Below are 17,988 nucleotides of genomic sequence, written 5' to 3' on the forward strand. Positions count from 1 at the left end.
CTGGAAAACGACTTTCAGCACAAACACACTTGGCCCTTTTTCATTGAAGAGTCCTATTAACCACCTCCTTCAATCTTTCAATCCCTTGTGACTCTTTGAATATATCTGATAATTCATGAGCATAATTAAAAATTTCCTTCAATTGCCTTCCTAGTTACTGAGTTTGCAACTACTTTCTTCTTTGAAAACATTCTCTTTGACTTCTGTATCTAATTCTAACTTCCTTATTTTAACATACTTAGTTTTGGAAACATTCACCATAGTTAAAAATTTAGATTAATTTTATCAATATTCTTCTTAATCTTGAAAATATATACTTTTTACATTGAAGTATCCTCCTGATTATGGCTGAACTAATCATGCTCTCCCCTATATCTTATAACCAGATTAATCTTCTTGCAATTAAAAATTTCACTGGATGGTAATGTGTGTACTCTAATGAGCTCACTTTTAATCATTTCTTTTAAATTACTTCTAATTATTCACCTTTTTAAATTTCAACAACTCTTTTTCACAATAGTTCGCACATGTGCCAGAAGTAATATTCTAATCATTTTGAATGATGTTAACCTGAAAGATAATTAGTTTCAATTCCCAGTGTGGAGGTGTTTTACATTTCAGTGCTGTGGGAAAATTCATTCAGAGAATTAAAATAGGTTATTGTGCAGTAAGAAAGAACATTAATTTCTATAGTACCTTCCATAACACAAAGCCTGTCCATCATCTACAATACACAAGTCAGGAGTGTGATAGAACACTCCTCACTTGCCTGAAGGGTGCAGCTCCAATAACACTCCAGAAGCTTGACACTATCCAGGACAAAGCAGCTTGCAAGATTGGCACCAAATCCACAAACATCTACTTCCCTCACCACCAGGCCTCAGCAATAGTAGTGTGTACTATCTACAAGATGCAATGCAGAAATTAACCAAAAATCGTTAGAAAGCACCTTCCAAACCCACAACTACTTCCATCCAGAAGGGCAAGGTCAGCAGGTACAGAAGCCTAGCACTATCTGCAAGTTCCCTTCCAAAGCACTCACCATCCTGACTTGGAAATATATCACTGTTCCTATGCTGTCTCTGGGTGAAAATCCTGGAATTCCCTCCACAAGGGTATTGAGGGTTTACCTACAGCATGTGGACTTCAGCGGTTTAAGAAGGCACCTCACTGCCACCTCAACAAGCCTGGTAGCATCTGTGAAGAGAGTTCAGACCAGATTGAAATGTTTGCTCTGTTTTCTCTCCATAGATACTGACAGACCTGTTGTGTTTCTCCAGCATTTTCTCTGTTTGTTCCAATTTCCAGTAGTATTTTACCTATATTTGTGTATCATTAGAACATATGGCTTCGACTTTAGAGTGAGCAGATATGAATCAAGATTGTATAGAAATACAATTCTGTTCTCTCTATCAGCTACTTGGATAATTTGGAGAGAATCACTGCCGCTGGCTACGTTCCAAACGAGCAAGATGTTTTGAGATCAAGAGTTAAGACCACGGGTATTATTGAAGAACAATTCTCCTGTCAGGACCTGCACTTCAGGTAAACAGCTGCATGGTTTTAGAATGTAGCCTACGCCTCCGCTAAAATGAATGCAATTATGAGTTGTAGTACCATGCCCACCTAACAATGTGGTCCATCAGGCAGAGTTTAGAATGAATCCCATTAACACTCAGACTCAGTGAACCAACTGAAATCTTTGTGCAGTGAGTGCTGTGCTGTGGCTCATTGTTTTGTGTCTTATGGTTTCCTAAATATGCAGGATTTTGTAAAAAAAACAGAAATTAGATTGTTTGCACAACTCTCCTCTAAATTAAATACAGTTCTGTGTATTTCTCTTAAGTTGTGGCCACAAAGAAGTTGGATTTACACCTTATGAAATATTCCTTGGGTGAATCTTGAAGCCCATGGTATTCATTATCTGCATTGCTGCACAGGATGTACAGTTTATGAGTAATTTATTTTCGTCAGGATGAAGGGTGTTAGCGTTAGGGAATTGAACTGTATCTGCAGCTAGAAACTAGTGCTAGCAGTAAGCAGTCCCATGCCTGCTGCCATACACCCAGAAACAGAGTAAATCTCCCATTTCTGAAGAAGGGTCTAGGCCTGAAACGTTAGCCTTCCTGCTCCTCTGATGCTGCTTGGCCTGCTGTGTTCATCCAGCTCTACACCTTGTTATCTCAAATCTCCCCACAACTGGTTTCCAACATGCCTCAGCTTAAATGAGAAAATCATTTGATGTGACCCTTTTCATACTGACCATCCTATGGCCCCTCCTGAATGTGATTGTCAATGAAGATAGCATTGACGACAAAGTGAACAAGGTTCAAACTCATTTAGGAACCAAATTAAGATCACTAAAACAATTTCGCATAGGATCCTTATGGTCAGCGTAAAAGACATTAGTCTCATCAAGCTGGACTGGGTTGAAGCCAAGATCCCAAATGCGAATGGCTAACATCTGATCTATTATTGCACTGAAGCTCGGCATTTGAGAAGGATCCCATCAAATGGGCCAAAAATTTTCTTTTATCTTAAATATCCAATTAAAGTTTAAGAAAAATAAACAACTACAAGGGCAGCACAGTGGCTCAGTGGTTAGCACTGCTGCCTCAGTGCCATCGATCTGGGTTTCATTCCTGCCTTGGACGACTGTCTGTGCAAACACCTCCCATTCTCCCCATGTTTGTGGAGGTTTCTACCAGGTCTGACTTCCTTCCACAGTCCAAAGATGTGCAGGTTAGGTGGATTGGCCATGCTAAATTACCCATAATGCCCAGGGATGTGCAGGCTAGACAGATTAGCAGAGTTATAGGGATAGGGTAGCAGGGTGGGTCTAGGTGGGATGCTCTTTGGAGGGCTGGTGTAGACTTGATGGGCCAAAGGGCCTGCTCCCACACTTTAAGGACTCTATATTTCATCTGAAACAAAATATTTTGCCGTATAATTTCAAAAGAATACATTCCAATTCCATAGGTTCTATTCTGCACTTGTTCAGCATAATTATGAAGTGATAATCCTTCTTAGGTTCTTAAAACACTAATGCAGCTAATGTATTAATTTCTGCTGTAACTCAGAATGTTCGATGTTGGTGGACAAAGGTCAGAGAGGAAGAAGTGGATCCACTGTTTTGAAGGAGTTACCTGCATTATTTTCTGTGGTGCTCTCAGTGCATATGACATGGTGCTGGTTGAGGATGATGAAGTGGTATGTAATTTTAATTGTGTGTTCACAAAACCAATCCAATGGGATAGTTCAAAACAAAAATTGGAGGATTTAACATGTGTCATGTGGTGTCCTAACATTTTCAAATCCTCATGAGGTAAGAGAGGAGAAAAAGCCAAGAAGTTTTAGGTGGACTTATTGGACAAAAGAACTTGCAACGTATCTTTTTTCCATCGTAAGGTTAGAAATGGGATGTTTGTTAATGATTGCACAATGCTCAGTACCATTTGTGACTTCTCAGACACTGAAGCAGTCCATGTTCAAACACAAGACCTGAGCAATGTTCAGACTTGGACTGACAAGTAATAAGTAACATTCACGCCACACAAATGCAAGGCATCCCTAATAAGAGAAAATCTAAACACCACCCCTTTGCATTCAATGGTGTTACCATCACTGAATCCCCCACTATGAACATTTGTGGTTATGATTCAGCAGAAATTGAACTGGACTTGCCATATAAGTACAATGACAGGCAGCCAGAGGCTAGGAACACTGCAGTGAATAATTCACCTCCTGATTCCCCAAAACTTGTCCACTATCCAAAATCTACAAGTCAGGAATGTGATGGAATACAACCCACTTGCCTGGGTGGGTGTAGCTCCAATAATATTCAAGAGGCTTGACAACATCCAGGGCAAAGCAGCCTGCTTGATTGACACAACATCCACAAACATCTGCTCTCTCTACCACCAACGTTCAGTAGCAGCAGTGTGTACTACCTACAAGATGCACAGCAGAAATTCACCAACGTTCCTTTGACTGGACCTTCCAAACCCACAACCACTGCCATCTGGAAGGATAACGGCAGTCGATACATGGGAACACCAGCACCTGTAGGTTCCCCTCTAAGCCATTCCCCATTCTGACTTGGAAATATGTCACCATTCCTTCCCTGTCGCTGGGTGAAAATCTTGGAATTCCCTCACTAAGGACATTGTAGGTCATGGACATGCAGCAGTTCAAGAAGACAGCTCAATACCACTTTCTCAAGGTCAACTAGGGACAGGCAATAAATGCTGGTCCAGCCAGCAACACCCACATTCTCACAAAAGAATTAATAAAGGCAACGGCCACTTTTAGTGCTATAAGATTCTAAAATTCTGACACTTTAAACAAATGACAGCATGTCAAAACACAAGAATGGATATATTTCGAAGGACATGCATTTTCTAGACAATATAATTGCATGAGATGAGGTTCAGTGAGACCAAAGTGGATACCAATTGAGTGGTGTCAGTTCAAAGCGGGTCCTGAGCTATTTCCATGAGTGCCTTTCTGCCTATGACTGAAATGTGCTGAATTTAATGTAATGCAATGTCAAATAAATGGTTATATGTCAGGTTCATTCAGCCATGAAGCATCTATGTCTCAGGTACAATCATTGCTGTGTTAGTTGTTCGAGCTTCATCTGGAAGAACTGTGATCAGAATGTGCGAGGATTGATTCAGAGCTTTATTTTACTGCATCAGACATTAAACCAAAATATAATAGCTCTGTCACTGTGCTAAATTTCAGTAGAGGTGAAAGCCACTGTAAGAACTGATGTACCAAGGACAGATGTCTCATAAAATTGGCCCTGCTGATTACTGAGCAGTTTTTAAGAAAACTTACTAAAAATAAACGCGACAGGCACACAAAATTAAGCACGGGGAATAGTCAGTGGCAGCAACATGTATTCATGCATCTAGCATCTGTAATTTTTTTGCCTAGGCAGTAACTGTGCCAAACAATGATTTCATGTTAAATTGCAAATTAATATTTTATTAAAAGCTGGTCCAACATGTTGTGTTGGAATTATGATTAAACAATTGTGGAAAGCTTCATTTCAGCTCGTGACCTACACTAATGATGAATAATTAACATTCTGAGCAATTTCCTGGTGAATAATGAACCTTATATTGGGAAAATAAAATGAAGAACTATGGATGCTGGATCTCTGAAAGAAGCAAAAACAGAAATTGCTGGAGAAACTCAGCAGGCCTGGCAGCATCTGTGGAGAGAAAGAGTTAACTATTCAAGTCAACTCATCCTTTTTGTTTGGGTTCTGATGAACAGTCACTGGTCTCGAAATGTTAACACTGTTTCTCCCTCCACAGATGCTGACCGACCTTCTGAATTTCTCCAGCAATTTTTGTTTTTGTTTGACTCTTATTAAGAGAGCTGGTTCAGACATACGGTGTCTGGATCAGTGCTGGGACCTTTGTTATTTGTAATTTACATAAATGATCTGGATGTGAATGTACAAGGCATGATTAGTAAGTTTGCGGATGATACAAAATTAGAAGGTATTTTTGATCGTGAGGAAAGTTATCAAAAATTACAGAGGAATCTTGATCAGATGGGGAAGATTGGCAAATGCAATTCAATAGATAAGTGTGAGGTATTGCACTTTAGAAACTCAAACAAGGTAGGACTTACACAGTAAATGGTAAGATCGTGAGGAGTGGAGCTGGAGGAACACAGCAAGTCAGGCAGCTTCAGAGGAGCAGGAAAGCTGACGTTTTGGGTCAGGACCCTTCTTCAGAAAAATCCATCTGAAGAAGGGTCCCGACGCAAAATGTCAGCTTTCCTGCTGTGTTCCTCCAGCTCCGCACTGTGTTATCTCAGACTCCAGCATCAGCAGTTCTTACTATCTCTGAGATCCTGTGGAGTGTTGTGGAACAGTGGGACCTAGAAGTACAAGTTCATTTTAGTCATAAGTGGCATCACAGGTGGACAGGGTGGTGAAGAAGGCATTTAGCATGCTAGCCTTCATTGGTCGAGGCATTGAGTATAGGAGTTGGGACATTATTTGACAGTTGTATAAATCGTTGGTGAGGCGGCACTTGGGGTATTGTGTACAGTTTTTGTCACTGTGTTATAGGAAAGACATAGTTGAACTGGAAAGTGTACAAAGAAGATTTACGAGGATGTTGCCAGGACTAATAGGCCTGAGTTATAGGGAGATGTTGGCCAGGATAGGACTTCATTCCTCGGAACATAGGACAATCTTATTGAGGTGTATAAAATCATGAGGGGCATAGATTGGATGAATGCATATAGTCTTTTTCCCAGGAATGGGGAATTGAAAACTAGAGGGCATAGTTTAAAGTGAGAGGGAAGAGATTTAAGAAGGACCTGAGGGGCAACTTGTTTACGCAACTGTGGGCTGCCAGAGAAAGTGGTTGAGGCAGCTACAATAGCAAAATTTAAAAAACATTTGGATAGGTACATTGATGGGAAGGGTTTAGAGGGATATGAACAAAAGGAGGGCAATTGGAACTATCTGAGGAGGCACCATGGTCAGCATGGACAAATTTGGGCCGAAGGGCCTGTTTCCATGCTGTATTACTCTATGATTCAATATGTTCAGAATTCCCTTCCCTCCTGGTAATGAAGCTCCCATCTTAGCTCTCAATCTCCAATTTTCTTCTATCATTCCATCGTTGACCGCACAATCTTCAGCTGCATGGGTCCCAAGTTCTCAAATTCAAAACGTCTCTCATTCCCAAACCTCCCACCTCTCTGCCTCCTCCATTAAGACATTCCTTTAAACTTTGATGGAGCTTTTCTCACCTGTTGTGTATCTCCCTATATGGCTCATGCTTAATTTTGTTTAATTTATTTTGTCCCAAAGAACTTTAAATATGCAATGGAAATGCAAGTTTCTCTCACAGCACCCCTCTCACTTAGAGACTTGATCTAATTTGAGGCAAATTGGGTTCCAATTGAGCTGTTAATGTCAAAGGCAAATCACAGGTATAAGTCATCTTTAGGTTGGATTATTCAACTCAAGGAAGTTACATTTGATAATTAACATCAAATCCAAGGGCATTAACACCACAGAGGGCCTAATGCAGAATTGAAAAAAAAAAATTGCGTGATTAATGGGGAACTGTTCCTCCTGTTATGATTCAGACTCTCCCCTCTCTGGAGTCTGGGGAGCTCCCCAGTGTGGAGCTGGAGGAACACAGCAGGTCAGGCAGCATTAGAGGAACAGGAAAGTCAATGTTTTAGGTTAGGACCCTTCTCCCTGACCCGAAACGTCGACTTTCCTACTCCTCTGGGGAGTATTTTTTTGGAAGTGTCACAGGATATGGGTGTCACCAGCTAAGCCAGGACACTCCTAATTGCTCTTGAGGAAGTGGTGGGGAGCTGCCTTCTTGAACTACTGCTGTCCATTTGTTGTAAGGCCACCCACAATGCTGTTAGGTAGAGAGCTCTATGATTATGGTGCAGTGAGGAAGAAGGAATGGCAGTAAAGTTCTAAGTCAGGATGGTGTGTGACTTGTGGGGAAACCTGCAGGTGGTGGTGTCCCATATATCTGCTGCCTTTGTTCTTCTACGTCATAGAGGTCATAGGTTTTGTAGGGGCTCTCAAAGAAGCTTCAGTAGATTGCTTTAGTGCACCTTGTAAATGGTAAACACTGCTGCCAAAGTATGTTGGTGATGAATGTCATGCTTTGTCCTGGGTGGTGTTGAACTTTGTGAATGCTGTTGAAGCTGCATGCATCCAGGCATGTGGAGAGATGGGAGGTGAATTACTGAGCACAAGTTCTTAACCTCTGACATCTCTTGTCGCCACAGTATTTTTATGGCTGGGAGATAGCAAGAACTGCAGATGCTGGAGTCAGAGACAACACAGTGTGGAGCTGGAGGAACACAGCAGGTCAGGCATCAGAGGAGTAGGAAAGTCGACGTTTCGGGTCGGGACCCTTCTTCAGTACCCTTCTTCCTGACCTGAAACGTTGACTTTCCTACTCCTCTGACTCTGCCTGACCTGCTGTGTTCTTCCAACTCCACAATGTGTTGTCTCTATTTTTATGGCTGGTCCAGTTCTGTTTCTGGTCAATGGTAATTCTCAAGATGTTAGATGTTCCAAAGACTCAACAATCCTAATGTCATTGACTGTCAAGATGGTAATAATCAATACGTTTACACTGAAAGAGCTGCCTTCCTTCAATATCCTGGGCAACAATTAATCCAAATGATATCCACCTAATGCCTGAAACTTACTCACTTAGAGCTCCCCTGCCTATTAATTCTTAATAGGCCTATCATGTGTTTTGACTCCTGAATCCCAAACCTTTATCTCTGGTATATAATGGCAAAGGTCCTTAGGAATTCTTATTTGATAAGTAGAGAGGTCAGCAAGGAAGTTTGTTAAACACCATCCAGTGGTCCCCAGCATCGCAGATGCCAGTCTTTAGCCAATTCGACTCACTCCATGTGAAGAAATGGTTGGAGGCATTGGATACTGCAAATTCCATGGGCCCTTACAACATTCCGGCAATAGTGCTGAAGACTTGTGCTCCAGAACTTGCTGCATCCCCTAGTCAAGCTGTTTCGGCCCAGCTATAACACAGGCATCTACCTGACAATATGGAAAATTGTCCAGAAAAATTTCCCAGTCTACTCTTGATCATCAGTAAAGTGATGGAAGGTGTCATCAACAGTGCTATCAAGCAGCACCTGTTCAGCAATGACCTGCTCAGTGACGCCCAGTTTGGGTTCTGCCAGGGTCACTCAGCTGCTGATCTGATTACAACCTTGATTCATACGTGGACAAAAGAGCTGAATTCTAGCAGTGAGATGAGAGCAACAGCCCTTGATATAAAGGCTACATTTGACCAAGTGTGGCATAAAGGAGCCCTAGCAAAGCTGGAATCAGTGGACAAACTCTCTGCTGGTTGGAATGATATCTGGCACACAGGGAGATGCTTGTGGTTGTTGGAGGTCTGTCATCTCAATTTGAGGATATTTCTACAGATGTTCGGTAATGTCTGGGATCCCACCATCTTCATCTGCTTCATCAATGACCTTCTCTCCATTATAAGGTCAGACGTGGGATGTTCATCGATGATTACACAATTCCTGCAACATTTCCTCAGATAATGAAGCAGCAGATATTCCAATGCAGCAATACCTGGCCAATATCCAGGCTTGGGTTTACAAATATAAAATAAAGTTTGCACCATACGAATACTAGGCAATATCCATCTTCAAAAAGAGACAAACTAACCACCATCCCTTGACATTCAATGGTGTTACCATCACTACATCACCTGCTATCAATGTCCTGGTGGGTTATCATTGACCAGAAACTCAACTGGAATCGCTATATAAATACAGTAGCTAGAAAAGCAGATCAGAAGCTAGGAACACTGTGGCAAGTAACTCACCTCCTGACTCCTTGAAACCTGTCTACCATCTACAAAGTACAAGTCAGGGGTGTGATGAAATACTCCCCACCTTACTAAATAGGTGCAACTCCAACAACATTCAGGAAGCTTGACATCATTCAGGTCAAAACAGGAACTTCTCACAGAAATGGTTTCTCTTTGGAACACTCTTCCTCAAAAGATGGTGGAAGCAGATTGTGAATCTGTTTAAGGCAGAGGCAGATTCTTCTGAAGAGAAATACTTGATCTAAAGCCTTTTCTGTTTCTCTCTCCACAAATGCTGCCAGACCTGTTGAGTTTCTCCAGCATTCACTGTGTTTGTTTGTGATGTCCAGAATCTGCAGTATGCTATTTTTATGTTGACAAGGGTAGGTGGCAATGTGGAATAATCAGATCAGCTGTGACCTTATTGAATGGAGAAGCAGGCTTTGTAGATGCTGAGTAGCCTACTCCTGTCCTAATTCATATGTTTATATGTGCTGTATTTTAAATCCATGTGCTTCCATCAATGGAAAGAAAATCCCACTCTTTAATAGAGTAAAAAACATTTAGTTATGTTCTATAGCCACCTCTCTGCTTTCAGGAAACAATCCGACATTCCCAAGTCACTGCACACATCCGTCCACCACCCTAATTAAGATTCCAATAAGTCTGTACCTTCTCCAAAACATTTCTTTCTCTCAAAAGTGTACAGCCCAGAGTTGTACACAATCTTCTAGCTGAGCCCACCCACTGGCTTATACATTTTTTTTTATTCACTTGTGGGACATGCGTGTCACTGTCTGGTCAGCATTTATTGCCCATCCCTAGTTGCCCCCTGGAGAAGGAGGTGGTGAGCTGCCTTATTGAACTGCCGCAGTTCATGTACGTAGGTTGACTCACAATGCCCTTAGGGAGGGAATTCTAGGATTCTGATTCAGCAACAATGAATTAACACAAACATATTTCCAAGTCAGGATAGCGAGTGGCTTGAAATGGAGCTTACAGATGGTGGTGTCCCCATGTATCTGCTCGTCTTGTCCTTCTAGATGGAAGTGGTCATGAGCTTGGAAGGTGCTGTCTAAGGATCTTTGGTGAATTTCTGAGTTCATCCTGTAGATGGAACACACTGCTGCTAACTGAGTATCAGTTGTGGAGAAAGTGGATGTTTCTGTATGTGGTGCCAATCAAGTGGTAAGACAACTGGGAAGTAACGTCATTTTTGAAAGAAATCTTGTGAATTAAGACCTGGACTACATTCGCTGTCTGAAGAGATGCAGGAAGTAAATTAAATAGGAATCTTTATAAGAGATTTGAACATGAACTTGAAAAGAAAAATTTTGTAGGGCAACCATGTGGATAAAGCAGTGAAGTTGGTTTAATCAATAACTTTTTCAAGAATTTCTTTTAAGCATGGCTGACCAAAATCACTTGCTATTCAGTAGGAAATGACTCCAATTTCTGTCTGTAATGTTGAACAAACACTTTCCAAAAAACAGATCAGAAAGTGCTCAATTGTGGAAGATGTTGAGATAAGTTAGATAAGTTAGAAAGATGGCGGGATGCAAGGGTTGTGGAACAAAACATAGACTTTTATTTTACATAGAAGATACAACACAAAAACAGGATAATTGGTCAAAAACTACTGTACCCTCGTGTTTATGCTTCATGTGAGTCTCCCACCTCCTCTCTTCATATGACTCTACCAATATGCTCTTCCATTCCTTTCTCCATCATCTATCTATTTCATCTGATGAAGCAGCAGCGCTCTGGAAACTTGTGATTTCAAATAAACCTGTTGGACTATAACCTGGTGATAACAAGGTGTAGAGCTGGATGAACACAGCAGGCCAAGCAGCATCAGAGGAGCAGGAAGGCTCTTCTAAGGATGCCTAACCCCACTGCGAAGCCTCTTCTAAGGTTGCCTCAGACTCTCCAGCATCTGCAGTTCCTACTATCTCTGAAACAATTTTAACCCCACTGCGAAGCCTCTTCTAAGGATGCCAGCCTTCCTGCTCCTCTGATGCTGCTTGGCCTGCTGTGTTCATCCAGCTCTACACCTTGTTATCTCAGACTCTCCAGCATCTGCAGTTCCTACTATATCTGGACTATAACCTGGTGTTGTGTGACTTCTGACTTTGTCCACCCAGCCCAACACCATCACATCTATTTATTTGGCAGCTCCTTAAACACATCTAGTCTATTTGCCTCAACTATTCCTTGTGGTATATATAGAATAAGGGGGTTAAGTCTACATGGTATACAATGGAGACAAAATATACATCATCACAGATAGTGATGCAAAGACAAATGAATTTGCTCTTTCTTGCAGCTTTGTGGCAAGATAAAGCCACAATAAGATGTTTTTTAAATGAAGTTAATTCATCTTACCTCAGTGGACTCTGTCAGTAATCTTTAGCAGCATGAAACCAAGAATATTATTGCAGTACAACCATTCTCCGGGTCAAGAATTTTCTCCTGAACTCCCTACTTTTCCACTTTATGTTTTCCTTCCCTTAGCACAGTAAAACGGTAACATGATTTCTGTCTGTCCACTTATTCCCACCAGAACCGAATGCATGAGAGTCTCCATCTCTTCAACAGTATTTGCAACCACAGATACTTTGCAGCTACCTCCATTGTGCTGTTTCTGAATAAGAAGGATCTTTTTGAGGAAAAAATCAAAAAAGTTCATTTGAGCATCTGTTTCCCGGATTATGACGGTACTTTCCATTTTTTCCCCTTGATTTCTTGGAGGAAAGTATGTTCAGTAGGTTCAGATAGATAACATAGACAACCTATTTGTTACTCAGTTCAAATTATTCAATATTTGACCTTCAAATGTCCTCCATTATTTTTAAAATGTAACTGTTGGGGTTAGGCCATTTGACTATTTTACTGGCTGATACCTGATTAAATTTGTTACTGAGATTCCAAATTCAGACGGACTATCAAATACATGGGCAATGACTGGTGCTGCTATCAATCATCCTGTGTCAGCTGTTCACAAGACATCATTTATTAGGAAGAATCAGCTGTCAGTACTGTGTTGAGATACTTTAGCAACTTAGGAGTAGGCCATTCTGTTTGCTGAGCCCACTCTGTCATTCAATTAGATCACAGCTGATCATTTATCTCAATGCCACTCTCAAGCACAGCCTTCACATCCCTTGCTGACATTAGTCTTCAGTCTTCTATTGATTTCAGTCTTGAACATGTTTACTGATTAAGCTTCTATAGCCCTCTGAGACAGAGTATTCTAAAGATTCACCACTCTCTGAGTGAAGACGTTCTTCCTCATCTTGTAATTTGATCAATCCTAAAGTGGTTTACCCATTATTCTTAGATAAGTTCCCACGGTTCAAACTCACCGGCCAGAGGCATCATCCTGTCTTGACTCTGCCATACCCTGTAAGAATTCTATAAGTTTCAATAGGATCACCTTTCAACTTTGGAAATGTAGGTCCAGTTTCCTCTATCTCTCTTATATGGCTATCCATCATCCCAGAGATTTTTCTGATGAAATTCTAAAGAACTCCATAAATAGATAGATGGGAATACTTTGGCTGGTTTAATGGGGAAAATAACTATAGTTTTTCTGATGGCAGCTGATTTCCGAGTTCAATGACTCCTTTATCCCTTATGTCAGGAGTGGGATGATTACTTCATCCACAAGTCTTTTGATAATGAGGCTGTCCAGATGGCTTTTAACAAGAACTGTATAAAAAACCATGCTTATAGGCTGACTTAGCAAATAAAATTTCTAGTAACGACCAGGCAATGGTCATCTCAAACACAAAAAGCCCAAAGTATCCCCTTCAGAGTTTAATGACATTTGCCTCTTTCATTATTTTGAGAACATAACTGATTAGAACTTTAGTTCAGACTGGGTTTATCCTCCAATGACTAAGAAATATATTGAATGTTCAAAGTTTTTTCTTAATCAAAGCACAAGCAGATATGCATTTGCTGGAATCGCATGATGCTGAATGTCCCATTACTCAGACCATAAAACAAAGTGTTCATTGCAACAGGATCACTAATTGCTTTGGTCTCTATCTTGAGGTTCCAACACATATGAAGATGCTGGCAATTACATCAAGAACCAATTCCTGGATCTCAACATGCGAAAAGATGTCAAGGAGATCTATGCACACATGACATGTGCTACCGACACACAAAATGTCAAGTTTGTATTTGATGCTGTGAAAGACATTATCATTAAAGAAAATCTCAAAGACTGTGGTCTTTTCTGAACATTTTGGCTTCAGTATGTATCAGGTATGTAAAAAACCTATTGTAAAAGTATTGTTTGCAATTACTTTCATGATAAATATTGATGTTTGTGGAATCAGAGTTATGACATTACAGAAAAGGACCATTTCGTCCATGAAGTCCATATTGATTGCCTGTTGAATAGTCCAGCCAGTTCCATCTACCAGTGTGCCCCTCCTTGTCACCCTCACCTCCCACTCCACCCCTGGTGTACTGAGGATAGAATAGTCCCTACAGTGTGGAAACAGGTCATTCGCCCCAACAAATCTACACCAACTCTCCAAAGAGCATCCCACCTAGACCCACCTATCCCTGTAACTTTAATGGCTAATCCATTTAACCTACACATCCCTGAACAATTTAGCATGGCCAATTCACCTAACCTGCACATCTTTGGACTATGGGAGGAAACCAGAGCACCCAGAGGAAACCCATGCAGATACGGAGAGAACGTGCAAACTCCACACAGACAGTAGCCCGAGGTTGGAATTGAACCCAGGTCCCTGGCATTGTGAAGCAGCAGTGCTAGCCACTGTGCCATCATGTCACCCTTCAAGAGTTCCTCTTGAAGAGTAGGCCATCCAACATCCTTTTAAATGTCATTGATCACCTCTGTTTCCATTACCATCGTAGGCAGCTAGTTTCAGGTCATTGTTATTAATTGAAATGTAAAAGTTCATCTTCACATCCACCCTGCATCTGTTCATTGAGTACTGCATCTGGTTAGGAGGATAAGAGATCCAAGCTCTGGAATCAAAGTCCTGTCAACTATAAAACATTGTGTAAACCTAATTACTTACTGTAGCCACAATCTGAATACAAGTTTTCATGTAGAATTCTATAGTTTGTTAGTACAGTAATAACAGTTTAACATGATCATGGTTAATAATTTAACAATATAGCTCCTTTCTCTTTTGAAGAAACATTCAATATTTCATCACCCAAGGTTCCCAGATCTTGCCATCCTGGTCTTTCATCCTCACACGAGCACATTGGACCTGAACTCTCATCAACTGGCTTTTAAAAGACTCCTACATATCCTAAATTTACCCTCAAACAGGCATCCTCCCCAGTCTAATTTCTTCGGTTCCTGCCCAATTCTGTTTAATGATCCTTCCCCTGATTTAGCACTTTCACCTAAGGACCATCCTTAACTTTATCCATAACTACCCTAAAATTTAAGAGATTATGATCACTGTTCACAAAATGGTCCTCCACTGAAACTTCGATTACCTAGCCCAGCTCATTCCCCAGTACAAAATCTAACACAGTCCCCTGTCCTAGTTGAGTAGCTTTTATTGTCACGTACATTCAAAATAAAATCCGGTGAAAAGTGTGCTCCATTGCTCATACATAAGCGCCATTCACAGAATAAAATTAAAACAAAAACTTAAGAGGGTCCAACTTCTGTTTTTCACTGCCATACCACCACCAGAGACCCGCTTTGGGCCTTCCAGCCCACATTATGCCGCCGGGAGTATCCTGCTCCGGGCAACACCAGTTCCATGCCACACCTGCTGTTGGGGGATCCAACTCCATGTGGAAGATGAGCACCCCGCTCTAGGCCTCGCAGGCCACCCGAATGACTCAGCCGCCTCCTCCGAAAACACCGCTTCCGGCCGAACAGCTCTCCCGGCCACTCGTCACTCGGCCCCATGATGCCCCGCGGCCCCTCCGGGACTCACTCCGACCCGCCAACAGCCCCTCTGGGCCCGTGCACTCGGCTGCCGTTGCGGGACACGGCCCGAGCGCTCAGCTCCTGCCCGGTCACTGGGGGCAACTCCTTTCTGCAGGGTAGAGTTAAACGGTTGAAGTTAAAAATAATTAAAGGTTGGAGGGCGGGGGAAAGAGGAGGGAGGATAGGAACTGCAAAGGGGAGATGGACAGAGAATGTAAACTAAAGGAGAAAGGAAAAGGAACTGGCGAGCACAGGAGCTCTGACTGGAGCATCTTGCCGGAAGCTACCTACATATTGTTTCAAGAAACCCTCCTGAATGCACCTAACAAATTCTCTTCCATGTAAAGCCCCTGGCATTAAGGGAGTCCCAGGCAATATTGGGGAAGTTAAACATCACTGACTATAACAACCCTGCTGTGTTTCACACTTTTCCATGATCTGCTGTTATATCTGTTCCTGCATCTTCCACTGGCTATTGGGAGGTCCATTATATATACCCAGCATTGGAGTAGGAAAGATGCAACCACTAAGTTCTACCCGTATGGCTTTGCTGGAAGAGTGCTCCAAGATGTGCTCTCTTAGTACAGCTGTGACCTTCTCCTTAAATCAGTAATACAACTCTCCCAGCCCTTTTACATTCCTCCCTCTCTCACCTGAAATATCTAAACCCTAGAATGTTGAGTTGCTAGTTCTGCTCTTCTCGTAACCAAGTTTCTGTAATAGCTATAAAGTCCCACATATCAATCCTGGCTCTAAATTCATCTGCCTTACCTGTTATACTCCTTGCGTTAAAATACACTTCAGACCATCAGTCCTAACATGTTCATTAACCGGACTCTGCCTGTTCTTCCTACTGGACTTACTTGATGCCTTCTCTTCAAACACTCCTCATACTGACCTACTGCTGTTTCCCACTCCCCTGCCACACTAGTTTAAACCCTCCAGCATGGCTCAAGCAAACCACTCTGCCCCTCCAATTTAGATGTAACCTGCCCTTCTCGTAACAATTACTGTGACTCACTTTTTATTCCAGATTAAAATTCCACCAGCAGTCCTACTTTAGAATCATCCTATAAAATGAACATCTATAAGTCATAACATATAATGTCAAAACTTAGAGCAGTAGAGCCACATGGCTCATCTGAGCTGCTGCAGCAGCCCTTTTCTATGATAGTATAAACTGAAAAATTGCATGAGTTCCAAATGTGGTAAAGATGACAAAACGGTACAATGGGATAGAGACAGGTTAGGCAAGTGGGAGAAGATCTGGCAAGTGCAGTATAATGAGAGAAAATGTGGAACTAACCATTGTGGCAGGAAGTATATAGATATATTATTTAAACAGTGTGACAGATCACAGAGAAACTCCCAGCACATGAATCACGAGATGATGCAGGTACACCAAACATTAAGAATGACTAGAAAAAAAAAATTGCTAGAGAAACTCAGTGGATCTTGCAGCATCTGTGGACAGAAAGCAGCATTAACACGGAGTCCACTGAGCTCTGAACAACTGGAGTTTCTCCAGCAATTTGTTTTTGTTTCAGATCTTCAACATTGGCAGTTCTTTGTTTCATACAAGAATGAATAAAATGCTGTTTACTGAAGGGAACTAAATTATAAAATAAGGAGGTTATGCTTCAGATACGCAGGGCATTGGTGAGACCACATCTGGAGCACTGGATTTGGATTTTGTATTTACAAAAGGATGTAAATGCATGGAAACTGTTCAGAGGTTTACTGGACTAATATTTGGAATGGGCAAGTTATTTTAGGAAAAACCGGTCAAGTGATGCTGTTAACAAAGTGCCTATGTTAGATAGCACATTTTCTTATTCTTAACAGTCTTGAACCATTATTTTTTCTGCCCTCAGGCCCTTCCGGCTCTGGCCTTTCCAGCTTTTGCTGGAAGTGTGCTCCATTTCCAAGGTTGAATCTACGTGACCAGCTTCTCCAAACCCATCTTTAATTGACCTCATTGCTCTCACCAGCAAGACATGCAGAAAAATAGGTGTGGTATAATGTGTCATACATACAGAATTGTTTTTCAGGTCTCAAACACTTCATTAATAAAAGCAGCACTAAATCAAGAGGGGTAGTTGACCTAAACCAATCTTCCAATATTTGTGATTGAGGACAATCTTGTGATGTTTTACTTCAAAAATGCATCACTTTATTGTTTAAAAATTAAAGTTGAAACATTTTGTCAAACAATGCAAGTGTGAAACAAGCTTCCATTTCTAAAACAAAAATAGTTGATCTAATCTAACAGCAGGTATAAGTAGTTTGGTATATTTATATTTCAGTTTTAAATTTTTGTGTATGAGCTAATTTCATTGACATTACAACCACTAGCTTCATTCCAGCTGGCATGGTACACAATAGCAGGTACAGGCTAGCTGCTGTTGGGCACCCTAGCATCATTGTACCTAACACTGCTTTGACACAGAACACTTTATATTTTACTGAATTAATGATTTGATTTGTTTCCTACTTCTGGCACATTAAATGTGGATCAGCAATGCATTGGATGTTCTGCACATGGCTTGATATTTGCCTTCTCCCTCTACAACCTGTCCTAAGTCAAAAACAGTTTCCTTATTGTCTTTCAGTTGTAATTTCAAATCTGATCTTAATTCTGAACTTTATTTTTAATTCCCAGAA

At 41.3% G+C, this 17,988-nt stretch overlaps 1 protein-coding gene and 1 long non-coding RNA gene across 2 annotated transcripts in view; one reads left to right on the forward strand and one right to left on the reverse strand.

Moving 5' to 3' along the window:
* The window catches only part of LOC109919729 (guanine nucleotide-binding protein G(t) subunit alpha-2), a 56,053-nt gene extending 38,065 nt beyond the window's left edge, over positions 1-17,988 (forward strand). Inside the window, exons 5-9 of the mRNA XM_020519755.2 lie at positions 1,417-1,545; positions 3,081-3,210; positions 11,941-12,094; positions 13,437-13,652; positions 17,199-17,988. Of these exons, the coding sequence (XP_020375344.1) occupies positions 1,417-1,545; positions 3,081-3,210; positions 11,941-12,094; positions 13,437-13,627 (604 nt within the window). The 3' untranslated portion in view covers positions 13,628-13,652; positions 17,199-17,988. The remainder of the gene's footprint in view (positions 1-1,416; positions 1,546-3,080; positions 3,211-11,940; positions 12,095-13,436; positions 13,653-17,198) is intronic.
* Positions 14,925-15,971, reverse strand: LOC125486063. Its single transcript, XR_007264748.1, has 2 exons — positions 15,616-15,971; positions 14,925-15,433 (listed from the first exon to the last, which is right to left on the reverse strand). It is a non-coding gene; the product is annotated as an uncharacterized LOC125486063 (long non-coding RNA).

Source organism: Rhincodon typus, chromosome 25 (genome assembly GCF_021869965.1).
Source record: "Rhincodon typus isolate 14 chromosome 25, sRhiTyp1.1, whole genome shotgun sequence".
Classification (NCBI taxonomy): domain Eukaryota; kingdom Metazoa; phylum Chordata; class Chondrichthyes; order Orectolobiformes; family Rhincodontidae; genus Rhincodon; species Rhincodon typus.